General features: G+C 43.0%; 1 protein-coding gene across 1 annotated transcript in view; it reads left to right on the forward strand.

Moving 5' to 3' along the window:
* abca2 (ATP-binding cassette, sub-family A (ABC1), member 2) overlaps positions 1 to 13,249 on the forward strand; it is a 93,941-nt gene that overhangs the window by 77,242 nt on the left and 3,450 nt on the right. Inside the window, exons 35-48 of the mRNA XM_079813841.1 lie at positions 5,770 to 5,944; positions 6,054 to 6,169; positions 6,300 to 6,447; positions 7,414 to 7,537; positions 7,626 to 7,758; positions 7,845 to 7,965; positions 8,066 to 8,244; positions 9,376 to 9,517; positions 9,764 to 9,898; positions 10,000 to 10,103; positions 10,199 to 10,291; positions 10,382 to 10,484; positions 11,390 to 11,527; positions 11,716 to 11,925. Of these exons, the coding sequence (XP_079669967.1) occupies positions 5,770 to 5,944; positions 6,054 to 6,169; positions 6,300 to 6,447; positions 7,414 to 7,537; positions 7,626 to 7,758; positions 7,845 to 7,965; positions 8,066 to 8,244; positions 9,376 to 9,517; positions 9,764 to 9,898; positions 10,000 to 10,103; positions 10,199 to 10,291; positions 10,382 to 10,484; positions 11,390 to 11,527; positions 11,716 to 11,925 (1,921 nt within the window). The remainder of the gene's footprint in view (positions 1 to 5,769; positions 5,945 to 6,053; positions 6,170 to 6,299; positions 6,448 to 7,413; positions 7,538 to 7,625; positions 7,759 to 7,844; positions 7,966 to 8,065; positions 8,245 to 9,375; positions 9,518 to 9,763; positions 9,899 to 9,999; positions 10,104 to 10,198; positions 10,292 to 10,381; positions 10,485 to 11,389; positions 11,528 to 11,715; positions 11,926 to 13,249) is intronic.

Below are 13,249 nucleotides of genomic sequence, written 5' to 3' on the forward strand. Positions count from 1 at the left end.
TCCCTGGATAACGTTCATATGCACTTACCATGATTGCCAACCAAAACACAAACATTTGATGCAGTTTCACTCACCGTCTGTGGTTTCGACTCATGATCGGGAATAAAAAAAAACACACTTGCAGAACTCCGTTGCTGCTCTGGAAAAACAAACTGCATTTTGTTTCCACTGTTTCCTTAACACTGAGTTACAAGGTTCCCTTTCGAAAGGGAACTCTCGCTGCGTCTAGCTGACGCTATGGGGAACGCCCTCGGCGTGACTGGTGTCTGAAGCTACTATCGAATCACGGCAAAGTCTTTGACCGACGTCAGCCCATGACGTCATCAACGTGCGACCCGGAAGTATAAAAGGGCGCCGTGCCAACACATACACATCTTTTTCGTCTTCAGGGACTGTTTGTTTGAAGCGGTATCTGCAGATCTGGTAAAGTATTACTAAACTAGGAAAAGGATGAAACGCACAGAGAAGAGGCAGAGCTTTAGGAAGTGTGTTGACCCGTGTCAGAGATTTCTGACACCGGGAGACACACATTCTCTGTGCGTTTATTGCCTGGGCGAAGAGCATGCACAGGCAGTTCTCGAGGGAGCTGCCTGTGCAAACTGTGAGCAATTTCCAGTTAGAACGCTCCGTTCTCGTCTGGCCCTCTTCTCGAGGGAAGAGGGTGCAACATCTGGGGCTGCTGATGTGAGTTCCGCTCTCGCTGAGGCGGAGCGGCGGCGCACTTCATGGGGTTCCCAGATGGAGCTCGCTGATCGTCTGGAGAGAGGTGTGGTACTCTCGGACGATCAAACGGCTGACGAGAGCGACCTGCAGGTCGATGTGGAGAACGATGGTTCTCCGCTGAGACCTGCAGCGGGTGCTCTTCGGGACGGGCAGGAGATGGCTGAGGAGGATGATGAGAGCGACCAGGACCTGCCTGGACCCTCTCAGCCACCCTGTCCCGCGTATGCCGAGTTGCTGGATGCTATGGAGCGCGCCACGGACAGGCTGAGGCTGCCCTGGCGGCGCGCTGGGGGAGAGGTCGCTCGTGGACGGCTCGACGATCGATTTCTCCCCGGTCATACACCAGCACCTCAGATGAGCCTTCCATTCCTACCGGACCTCCATACTGAGGTCCAGGCGGCATGGAAGAACCCGTTCTCTGCCCGCATTCACCGACATCAGCGGGCAAGCTTTGCTGATGTCGAGGGAGTGGGTAAGCACGGGTATGTGTCGATGCCTCCCATAGACGAGACGTTTGCGAACTATCTCGTCTCTGGGCAGGTGTCGACACTGAGAGCTCCATCTCTGCCATCCAAACCGCTGAAAACTACCTCGCGGTTGAATGGCAGGGCATACGCGGCAGCAGGTCAGGCTGGTGCGACCCTGCACACGATGGCGGTGTTGCAGGCGTACCAGGCGGACCTGCTGGAGGATCTCGACCAGGGGGCCGGGCTGTCCCCTGAGGCGGTTGCTGAGCTGCGCCGCACCACAGATCTGTCTCTCCGGGCCACCAAGCAGACTGCTGCTGCTATCGGCCGCTCTATGGCGGCTATGGTGGTTACGGAGAGGCATCTGTGGTTGGGCCTGGCTGATATCGGGGAGAAAGAAAAGGGTTTTCTCCTCGATTCACCGGTTTCACCTACTGAGCTTTTCGGCACCTCCGTGGAGGCGGTGGTTGGAAAGTTCAGGGAGGCGAAGGCGCGCTCAGCGGCATTTAAAACATGCATACCGCTGAGATCCGCGCCCCCACCCAGGCAGGCGGGACCTGGTCCTTCACGGTCTGAGGACCGTAGGCAGGACCAGAGGGCTAGCGTCTCCTCTCGTGCCCCCCCTCCTTGGAGGAGCAGGGCACAGAGGAGACGGGACTCCCGCGGGGGGAAAAAGGATTTAAGGGAGGTGATCCAGGACAAACGTTCCCAACGAAGGCGTTGGTAATGGGTCACTTCCCTTGAGGGCGGTTACATCATAGCCCTCTCCTTTTTCCTTTCTATGTCTTTTTATGACTTTTTACCCAGGCGCTTCTTACATCAGGCCTGAGGCGGGCCTATGATGAGTAGTACTATGTTCTGATGGCCCGCCCGGAGAGTGAGAACGCCCCTTTCAGGCATTCATGGGCGGTAGAACATGGTGGTGAGAACTGCACAATGAGTCTTCGCTCAGCATGCCGCAGGTGAGAGTGGTCTTTTTTGTATGTAATACTAAAAATATGTATTTCTTACAGACCCCAGGTTCCTGTATAGAGTTGGGTATTCATCAGAGAGAACTGTCTTTCCCCTGTTTAGTTAGGCTTGAACACAGCACCATTATCTGGGCTATGTGTGTGAGCGTGTGTTGGCTTTCCCTGGTTGGTCAAGATGGCGCCAGATAGGCCACCGCTTATGGTTATCAGAAGATGGGCCTCCTCTCATTTGAGAGTATTGTTAGGCCGCCGCTCTTTTCTTTGAAATGTTTGCGGATTACTAGGCGGTAGCACACTTTTCTGTTAGAATGTAGTGGTTGTCTACCGCCTAGGGTTATTATGTGTCTTCGGTCCCCTAAGCCACTGCAGGTTGGATTAGTTTGTCTCTGTTACGACTGAGCGCTACGGCGTCAGTTGGTATGTGGTAAAGGAGGCGCGTTGCTGAGGCACCGTCACCTTTTTTGTTGTACTTAGATCAGAGCCTCCTCTCATTGAGAGTCGTTGGGTTTAATAGCAGTCAGTTTGTTTGTCTGGCAGTTATTTCTCGTTTTTGCGAAACTCGTACAGCTTGTAGGCTTCTACAAGCCTCCCTGGAACGGGTCCCCATTGTAATGGGTAGCTATCATGTGTTAGGCCTCAGCAGGCCTCCATGAAAACGAGCCGTTGGGTCTAATATTACTACAACCCACATTTTTCAAACATGGCGGTCCCAGTTAGCAGGAAGGATTGCACCGTTCTCAAGAATAACGGTGATAGTGGTAGGCCTTATCAGGCCTCTAGTAAGGCAGGTGACAATGCTTAAGCATCAAGGTACTACTAGCCTAGCTGGCTATCAGGTTAAATAGGGGTGAATACGCTCTCCTGAAGGTCGGCTGTCAATTGTAGGCCTCAGTAGGCCTCTTGAACAAGGCGCATTTTCAGTTGGAAGGCCTCAAACAGGCCTCACTGGAGGTATGTACCGATGTGCGCATCAGGACAGCTAGCCTGGAGGCTATCAGGTTGTAGGCCTCATCAGGCCTCCCCGAAGGCCCGCTGGTAGGTGTAAGGCCTTACTAGGCCTCCTTGAGAGTGAGCTCTCAGGTTGTGATCACTACCAGAAGCAGGTTGTAGGCCTCATCAGGCCTCCCTGAAAGGCCTGCTGTTAACTCTAAGACCTTACTAGGCTTTCCTGAGGGTGAGTTCCCGGATTGTGGTCACTCTCAGAGGCAGGTTGTAGGCCTCATCAGGCCTCCCTGAGAGCCTGCTGTTAATTCTAGGCCTTAATAGGCCTCCCTGACTCGAACAAGGTAGTAGGCCCCATCAGGCCTCCCTAAGGTGTTCCTGGGGTCCAGTCATCTGAAAACAGTTAGCACGCATTGCATACAGGTAGCAGGCCTCTCCAGGCCTCCCTGAAGGCTGCTTATCAGGTAGTAGGCCTTAATAGGCCTCCCTTGAGGGCGAGTTCCTTAATCAGGATGCTCGAAAAGCCTGCGTAGCTTGACTGTCGAGTCCCAGATGGTGGTCACTCGAACGAGGTAGTAGGCCCCATCAGGCCTCCCTGAGGTGTTCCTGGGACCCAGTCATTTGGCACGTATTGCAATCAGGTAGTAGGCCTCTCCAGGCCTCCCTAAAGGCTGGTTATCAGGTAGTAGGCCTTAATAGGCCTCCCTTGAGGACGGGTTCCTTAAACAGGATGCCCGACTAGCCTGCGTAGCTTGACTGTCAAGTAGTAGGCCTCCATTAGGCCTCCTTGAGAAAACAAGGGTAACCTCAGCAGGCGGTATTGCTGTCAGGTAGTAGGCCTCACTAAGGCCTCCCTGAGGACGGAGTCCCGAGCCTGGATGCTTGGGTTTCCAGCATGGCTTGCGGTTAGGTAGTAGGCCTCTATAGGCCTCCCTGGAATACCCGCTATCAAGTAGTAGGCCCACAGGGCCTCCTTGAAGTTGAAGTTCCTGAGCTAGGCACTTTAATTACCAGTTCTCTGTGAGAACTTGTGGTAGTTGGGCCTACAGCTGGAGGTTACTCGCCAGGCAGGCTCAGCTGCTCCCCTCAATGAGGGTCGTCTATGAGTGCTCAGCCGCCTGAGCCTGGTCAGACGGTCGTAGGCCTCTCATGAGGCCTCCCTGTTAGATCAGTCATTAAGGCCCTTTCGGCCTCCCTACTGCTTTGAAACACAAGCACCTGGTAGATCCTTGATTTGAGCAGGCAGACTCCCCTCGATAGCAAGGGTTGAAAAGCACTACGCTGAGTGTTGCTCTCTTGGATAACCCGTCTCTGAGTTCCGGGCTAAGTAAGACTGCCTGTGTTTCAGTCCCTTAGCTTGGACGCCCCTTGGGCACCATCCAGAGGCTCTGTTTGAACAGACAGGGTTGGCTAAACCGAAGTGTCCATAACACTTAGGGCACCAGGTCAGGCCTCCCTGGTGGCACTCGGGAGAACATTTCCCGAGTAGTGACTGGCTGGGGTTCCTTCGGGTCCCCTAGCCACATTCCCTTGAAGGGACCCCTTCTTTGGAAGTAGTGGTCCCGGGCCTTCGAGCTGTCTAGATGGAACTCCACGCAGTGCGTTAGGGTTCCGTTTAGTTGTATAGCTTGGGCTATGACCGTAGGGAGTGCTGTCACTGTCAGCCCAGGACCTGAGGGGGAATCGCTCAGGTTTTTCTATGAATTACTTGAGTTGACAGTTGTCACTGCCAATGGCAGACACTCCCCTCAGCATGGCGGCGTTGGTATATCGTTCCCCATAGCGTCAGCTAGACGCAGCGAGAGTTCCCTTTCGAAAGGGAACGTCTAAGGTTACGTATGTAACCTCTGTTCCCTGAGAACAGGGAACGAGCGCTGCGTCGCGTTGCCATGCTTCAGGGCCTATCTGCCATACAGTCCCTTCAGACGAGAAGATGTGTATGTGTTGGCACGGCGCCCTTTTATACTTCCGGGTCGCACGTTGATGACGTCATGGGCTGACGTCGGTCAAAGACTTTGCCGTGATTCGATAGTAGCTTCAGACACCAGTCACGCCGAGGGCGTTCCCCATAGCGTCAGCTAGACGCAGCGCTCGTTCCCTGTTCTCAGGGAACAGAGGTTACATACGTAACCTTAGACGTTATCTTTCCCTCACAACCAAAAACACACTTCTTTAGTGACATTGTTGATTTCGTGGTCAAAAAACTAAATCCGTAACCGGAACGAAGCGGCGTGTTCTTGTTCTCGCTCTGGGTGATGTGCGCATACACTCATCCGGGAGAAGTGTCTACACAAGGAATTCCGCCCTTTATGACATCATACAGGGCCATACTATAAAAAAAAAGAGTTTATTTAGCACAGAAATACTTCTTCATACGTCCAACTCTTTTTTGTTTAGTTTTTTTTTCTGCCATTTTTAGCATGTGAATCCAACTCTTTAACAGTGTGAATAAGTCAGAATGCATGAAATTGCATTTTAATTGTGTACAACTCTGGTTTCTCTTAAGCCAGTGATAAACCATTACTATAAAAGGCTTTGTCATGTACTGCTTTTTCTCATTTGGCAATATGTTCCATAGTTGAGAGCCAACCCTTTACAGAAAAAAAAACTATTTTTTTTTAAAAAGCTCATTCTGATTTTAATATCTCCTCTTCATTTCCTTCTAGGCTCCAGGGCACTGATGTGGTTATTGCCATCTTCATCATTGTAGCCATGTCCTTTGTGCCAGCGAGCTTCGTGGTCTTCCTGGTAGCAGAAAAATCCACCAAGGCCAAACACCTGCAGTTTGTTAGCGGATGTGACCCTGTCACTTACTGGCTAGCAAACTACATATGGGACATGGTAGGGTGAAGGAGAGACTATGTGGGATTTGGTGTCTATTCACAAACAAGAACAGTCCTAAGGGCTAAATTGGTTTACACACATATTTCTTTTGTCCTTTCTTCGCTAGCTGAACTACCTGGTTCCAGCCACATGCTGTGTCCTAATTCTGTTTGTGTTCGACCTTCCTGCGTACACATCACCTACAAATTTCCCAGCAGTGCTCTCTCTCTTCCTCCTTTATGGGTAAGCTCTTTCTGCATGAAGACTAAGTCAGACATGGAGTGACAATAAATAAAATAGTTTTGTCAGTTTTATTTAAGTCTTGAAAATCCCACATAAAATGTGTGACATTTCACTCTCTCTCTCTTTCTAGCTGGTCTATAACCCCCATCATGTATCCAGCCTCTTTCTGGTTTGAAGTGCCCAGTACAGCTTATGTTTTCCTCATAGTCATTAATCTCTTCATTGGCATCACAGCCACTGTGGCCACTTTCCTCCTACAGCTCTTTGAGCATGACAAGGTACATCAGAGTGAGAAATTGTTTAGCATTATACATTTTTATCACTCATGGTATGTATATAGTGTATAAACTGGTGTCCTTTTAATAGTAACAGCTAGACACAAATTCCATATAGACTGTGAATGATTAAATATGTTAGGTAAAATGTTATGTAAATGAACATAATCAAATGTCTGTAGAAAGGAAATCTCCTAAATGTCTGATTCTTAGACATCTGATTCTTGGCTAATTGACTTGATGTCATTCCTCAAAGTGGAAAAATGTGCATTCTTAAAGATTCTTTTTTAATTAAATATGGCAAACCTTTATCTCATACCTTGACCATTTGCAGACATTTCCTGTAAATGGAGATAGCACTGTAGCCTATGATTAATTATATTTATTAAATAAATCCAAATAATCTAAATATCCTGTCAATAAATCAAAATGAGTTATACATGTATCTAAATATAAATAAATGTAGGATTGAATCGCATTTCTATTTCTCATTTTCATTTATTGAATGGTCATTCAGATAAATAATTCCAAAAAAATACGTATAATCAAAGTGTATAAATATAATGTTTATATTAAATAAACATAATGTTTAAACATAATTTAATGTTTATATTAAATAAACATAATGTTTAAACATAATAAAATGTTTGTTTATGAAATATATTATATGAAATATTGAATTTGTGTTATTATTAGTATTATTATGAAAAACATTTTTTTGGGGGGGGTGTATATGCACTTTTTTGCTATTTTCATTTTGATTTTTTTTTTATTGGGCAGTTTTCTGTGTGACAACAAAGTATTATTTCAATGTCATGCTCATTTTGATGAAATGTCTGTATCTCACTTAAATAGTGGATTTGGCCTCTCCCCCCTCAGTGTTCTTGACCTTCGATGGTATCTAATGTTTAATATCATATAACAGTGTAGCATTTTATCACTAATATATATATATTTTTTTCCTTACAGGATCTGAAGTTGGTAAATAGCTATCTGAAGTCTTGTTTTCTCATCTTTCCCAACTATAACCTTGGTCATGGATTGATGGAGATGGCCTATAATGAGTATATCAATGAGTATTACGCCAAGATAGGTGTGTTTGTGTGTTCCCCGTCTCAGGGCACTGTTGAGGACCTTTCTTTGCTCTTTTCAAATGGTAAAATGCCTTCTCGTCCTTGCAGGTCAGTTTGATAAGGTGAAGTCTCCGTTTGAATGGGACATTGTGACACGGGGACTGGTGGCAATGACCATTGAGGGTTTTGTTGGCTTTCTTATTACAATTCTGTGCCAGTACAACTTCCTCAGGAAACCCCAGTGAGTTGGATTGTATATATTATTTGTGTGTCTTTGACAGTTGAATATGAAAATGTTCTAAAGGTCACTTTTCCATCTGATTGAAGGAGAGTGCCTGTCAGCAGTCAGCCAGTTGAGGACGATGATGTTGATGTGGCCTGTGAGAGACGCAGAGTGCTGAGGGGAGATTCTGACAATGACATGCTGAAGATCGACAACCTAACCAAGGTCAGGCAGTCCATGACATTTTAAAAACTTTCCCTTTACCCTGTCTGATCGGACCTGAACCCATCATTCAGATGTTCTTAGAGCCTGCGTCTCCTTACAGGTGTACAAGTCTCGTAAGATGGGCCGGATCCTGGCAGTGGACCGTTTGTGTCTGGGGGTCCGTCCTGGGGAATGCTTCGGGCTGCTGGGAGTGAACGGAGCAGGAAAGACCACCACCTTCAAAATGCTGACAGGAGATGAGAGCACAACGGGGGGAGAGGCCTTTATCCAAGGACACAGGTGCTACATTCAGACCACCTCTGATGTCATAGTTATTTTTTTTAATTTACCTAAGTTTTGATGTTAGCATGTTGCTATGCTACCGACAATATTGATTAATTTCCAGTACAGGTATCTTTTGACAGAATATAGAATACGTCTTAAATTATGTTTTTACCCTTTTAAATATATGGTTTCATTTAAGTTTAAAACAAAATAATGCTTTGCCATCACAGAAATAAATTCTATTTTTCAAAATATATTCATATACAAAACATTTAAATTAAATTGTAATATTTCACAATGATTTACTGTATCATCAAATCAAATATCAAATAATTTTTATCAAATATTTATCATATCAAATATTTTTCATCCAATAAATTCAGACTTCTTTGAAAAATATATATTTAAAAAAATCTTAACTGTGTCCGTCTTTTGCTCATCATTAAAGGAACAGAAATCTTCAGGTCGATGGCTTACTTTGTGAAAGTAAATGGTGACCAGAGGCTGTCAAGTTATAAAAATGACAAATACAACTTTTATTGTCCGTTTTGGAGTTTGATAAGTCAAGTCACCTTTATTTATATAGCACTTTACACAATACAGATGGTTTCAATGCAGCGTCACAGTAATAAACAGGAAAATAACGATTAATAATGCAAACTTCATCAAATGTAAGATAAGGCTGCTCTACAGAAGACAATAGTGTCATTATTCAGCTGAAGTCAGTTCAATGTTGATTCAGTTCAGTTCAATAATTCATCATTTATTGATGTTGCAAAAGTGGAATCAGCTATAAAGCAGCTCTGTAGAAAACATTGGTGTCATAATCGTTCAAGTTTTCAATATCTAATAGTGTCAGTGCAGTCAAATCAATAATATGACTAAATATTAAGCGTCTTTTACACCCCAACTAAGCAAGCCAAAGGCGACAGTGACAAACCCCTGGACACCATTTACTCATGGTGTGGAAAAGAGCAGTATTAATTATTCCACGTTTTTGACCACTAGTGTGTAGATAGATAGATGGATGGATGGATTTCTGTTTTGTTGCTTTAAAGCTTTTTTCATGTTTTCTTATTTTATTAATGTTGTGTATACTGCTAATGTAAATGGCTTAGTCAGTATGAGTCTTTGATTGTCCTGCAGTGTCTTGCGGGAGCTTTTACGCGTGCAGCAGAGCATCGGCTACTGCCCACAGTTTGATGCTCTGTTTGATGACCTGACTGCTCGAGAACATCTGGAGCTGTACACACGCCTCCGCGGCATCCCCTGGAAAGATGAGGAACGGGTGAGCACACAGACACACACTCTGTATAGTCGCACAGCATTCTGTAATTGGTTGTCATGCACTTATCAGTGATAGTCAACTATGGATAAGAGCTCCTGAAATCAGTTTGAAAAAGCACTTAGCAATCTAAAATTGTTAATTGCAGTTTAAAGTTTATTGTTAGATTTGTCTTCACTGAGTTTTTCCTACCATCTTTTTACAGTACATCTCACTCTCTCTCATTCACTCTCACTTTGTGTCCTGAAGGTGGTTCAGTGGGCTCTGGAGAAGTTGGAGTTGTCCAAGTATGCTGACAAACCTGCTGGCACCTACAGTGGAGGCAACAAACGCAAACTCTCTACAGCTATTGCTCTGATTGGATACCCCTCACTCATCTTTCTGGTTAGATCTGCCTGTCACTCTTCCCTTAACATACTCCACACTGCTGAGCAGTGTTTAATCACTGTATAAAGGTCTAAACATGATCTTGTTTGTCATTATAGGATGAGCCCACCACAGGTATGGACCCAAAGGCTCGTCGATTCTTATGGAACCTGATTCTTGACATCATCAAGACAGGACGTTCTGTAGTGTTGACGTCACACAGGTGTGGTAACTATAGAAATCTTGTTTTCTGTTTTATATGTCATTTTAATAGCAGTGACCTTTCGCTCTGTAATGTACTGATATGTTTATTTGTAGTATGGAGGAGTGTGAAGCCTTGTGCACTAGACTGGGCATTATGGTTAACGGCAGGTTCAAGTGCTTGGGGAGCATCCAGCATCTCAAAAACAGGTTTGAAAAGTCTCAGCCACTAAAATGTGGGATTTAGAGTGCAGTGCATTTATATATTTTTGCCACAATGTTCTTTTATATTTGTTTCAGATTTGGGGATGGATACATGATAACAGTACGCACTAAGACCACCGCTAGCGTCAAGGAAGTGATACGGTTTTTCAACAGGAATTTTCCAGAGGCCATCCTAAAGGTGCGTCCAATGATTAATATTTAGTACTGAAAATACAAAGTATTTTGGCAGAATATAGAATGTATTTTGAATTAATTTGATTTTTGTACATTATTGACCATTTTTTAGCTCAAAACTTTAAGAAAATAAATGTTTTCAATTGACATTGCAGGGAAGTTTTGTTTTGACGTTTGCAAGCTAACGTGTATATAAAAATACATGTGTGAATGTATGCGTGTATACAATAAGTCAATTAAAAATCAAGTATTTATATTTTAAATAAATGCTGTTCTTTTTTTAACTTTATTCATCAAAGAGTCCTGAAAAAAGGATCACAAGTTATATTAAAAAATATATATTAAGCAGCACAACTGTTTCCGACATTGATAATAACTGAGTATCATATCAGCATATTAGAATCATTTCTGAAGGATCATGTGACACTGGAGACTGAAAATTCAGCTTTGCATCACAGAAATAAATTATATTTTAAAGTGTATTAAAATAGAAAACCATTATTTAAATTGTAATAATATTTCACAATATTACATTTTTTTTCAGTATTTTGATCAAATAAATGCTGGCTTGATGAGCATAAGAGACTTCTTTCGAAAATATTACAAAAATAATGTTTCAAAACTTTTGACCGTGTGTGTATGTAATGTAATGTAATGTATAAGAGTGTCAGTGGAAATTTAGACATTTCATATTTGCTATGCATCAGCTCAAATGTCTCCTAAACAGATAGCCATAGTATACAAGTACCTCTAAGTAAAATAAGTGTTCATATTTGTAGAAAGTTGAAAGAAGCTCTCACAAGGTGTTTTTGTGCATTGCTGACAAAACTAAGTATACATGTGCATATATTTTGAGCTTGCTTCGCTTGCAGTAAAAATAGTAAACTTCTGCGTATTCCTTCACCTAAGGAGCGGCACCACACAAAGATTCAGTACCAGCTGAAGTCAGAGAACATCTCTCTGGCTCAGGTCTTTAGCAAGATGGAGCAGGTGGTGGAGGTGCTGAGCATCGAAGATTATTCTGTCAGCCAGACAACCCTGGACAATGTAAGTATATCTCAGAGAATGGTACAGTAATAGTCATGGGGTAAAGTAATTAAAGTGAATTAACCTTATTTTCTTTGACTGACAACTGGTCAAACTGATGCAAAATAACTAAATGTGTGCAATTTTAACCCAAAAGCTGTATATACTGTAACTAGAAAAAGTAGTAATATCTTATTTTCTGTTCTTAGGTCTTTGTTAACTTTGCAAAAAAGCAAAGTGATAACTTAGAACAGCAAGAAAGTTCCCCATCTAGTGCTGGTCAGTCGCCACTGCAGCGGCTGCTAAGCATCCTCAGGCCTCGTCACGCTAACACAGAACTCAACGCTCTTGTAAGTGAAGAGCCAGATGAACTTGAGAGTGATGATGACGAAGGATTGATCAGCTTTGAGGAAGAGAGGGTAAGACTTGGGACACAGAAACATAACTATATTTCAGTTAATGAGATAATGTAATTAAATCTGCCTGGCACAGTGTGCATGAGACTTATTGCTCTTTTACTCATATTACAAGTCTGCTTGGTTTGTGATTTACAAAGACATTTGTTATTAGAAATCTATATTTTATATATATAAAAAAAAGCTTATAGATTCAAAATCAGGCTCTGGCTGCTGTAATGTCATACTGTAATTTATAGCACAAGTTGATGTTAACTATAATGGAATTCCAAAGCTGCCAATATTAAAAATAAATAAATACATAAATAAATATACAAATAAATGTAAAAAAGCAAAAATCAATAAATATACATAGAAAATCAATAAAACAAAAATAAATAATTATTTATACATTTATTTCCTTATTTATGTATATATTAATTTTTTTCCATATGTATGTATTATTTTATGTATTTATACATTTATTCATTTCTACATTTATTTATTTCTACATTTATGTATTTATACATTTATTTATTTATACATATATTTGTGCATAGGGTAATAAGGATGGCATGATTTACCTCAGACATAGCAATCGATCTCAGAGTTGGCGAGGGCGAAGCGTTGAGGCCACAGTGACACCTTGTGGTCTAAATACAATAAGTATAGCCTACTGACGTTGATACTGTCTGTGACTTGGATAAGTATATGGCCAAAACCTTATATCTTACTGTGTCCCATGGATAGGCTACTCTTTATTCCAGACATGGCCGTAGAACATCATCTGGTCTGGATTTGTAAAATGTCCTGGGCTAACAAACATGAACAGCAACATCTTCAACAGACAGAGACTCTGAAATGGAAGCGCTTGATATTTTCCATTACCAGTCAGAAGATGGAAAGGAAGCCGCGCACATATAGCCTTGCATGGCTACAGTGCATATGAAACGAGACCACAAATTCACTTCACATTCATATTTCCTATTTGTACATGCACAACATGTGACAAACGCTTAAAATGCATATTTTAAAGATCCAAAATAGAACGAGGCGTCGGTTACAGTAGAACATTTTGTTGCGTCGCGTCACTTGACATGTGGACAGTCACAGCAGCATTGATTTATATATAATGGGGTTTTCTTGGTGTGGTCTTATTATTAATCACACCTCAGTAGGCTATACTTATTGTATTTCGACCACAAGGTGTCACTGTGGCCTCAACGCTATGCCCTCGCCTACTCTGAGCTTGAATTGCTATGTCTGAGGTAAACCACGCCCTCCTCATTACCCTACGCACAAATAAATGTAGGAATAAATAAATGTGGAAATAAATAAATGTATAAAT

The sequence above is a fragment of the Gobio gobio genome (genome assembly GCF_949357685.1).
Source record: "Gobio gobio genome assembly, chromosome: 4".
NCBI classification, from domain to species: domain Eukaryota; kingdom Metazoa; phylum Chordata; class Actinopteri; order Cypriniformes; family Gobionidae; genus Gobio; species Gobio gobio.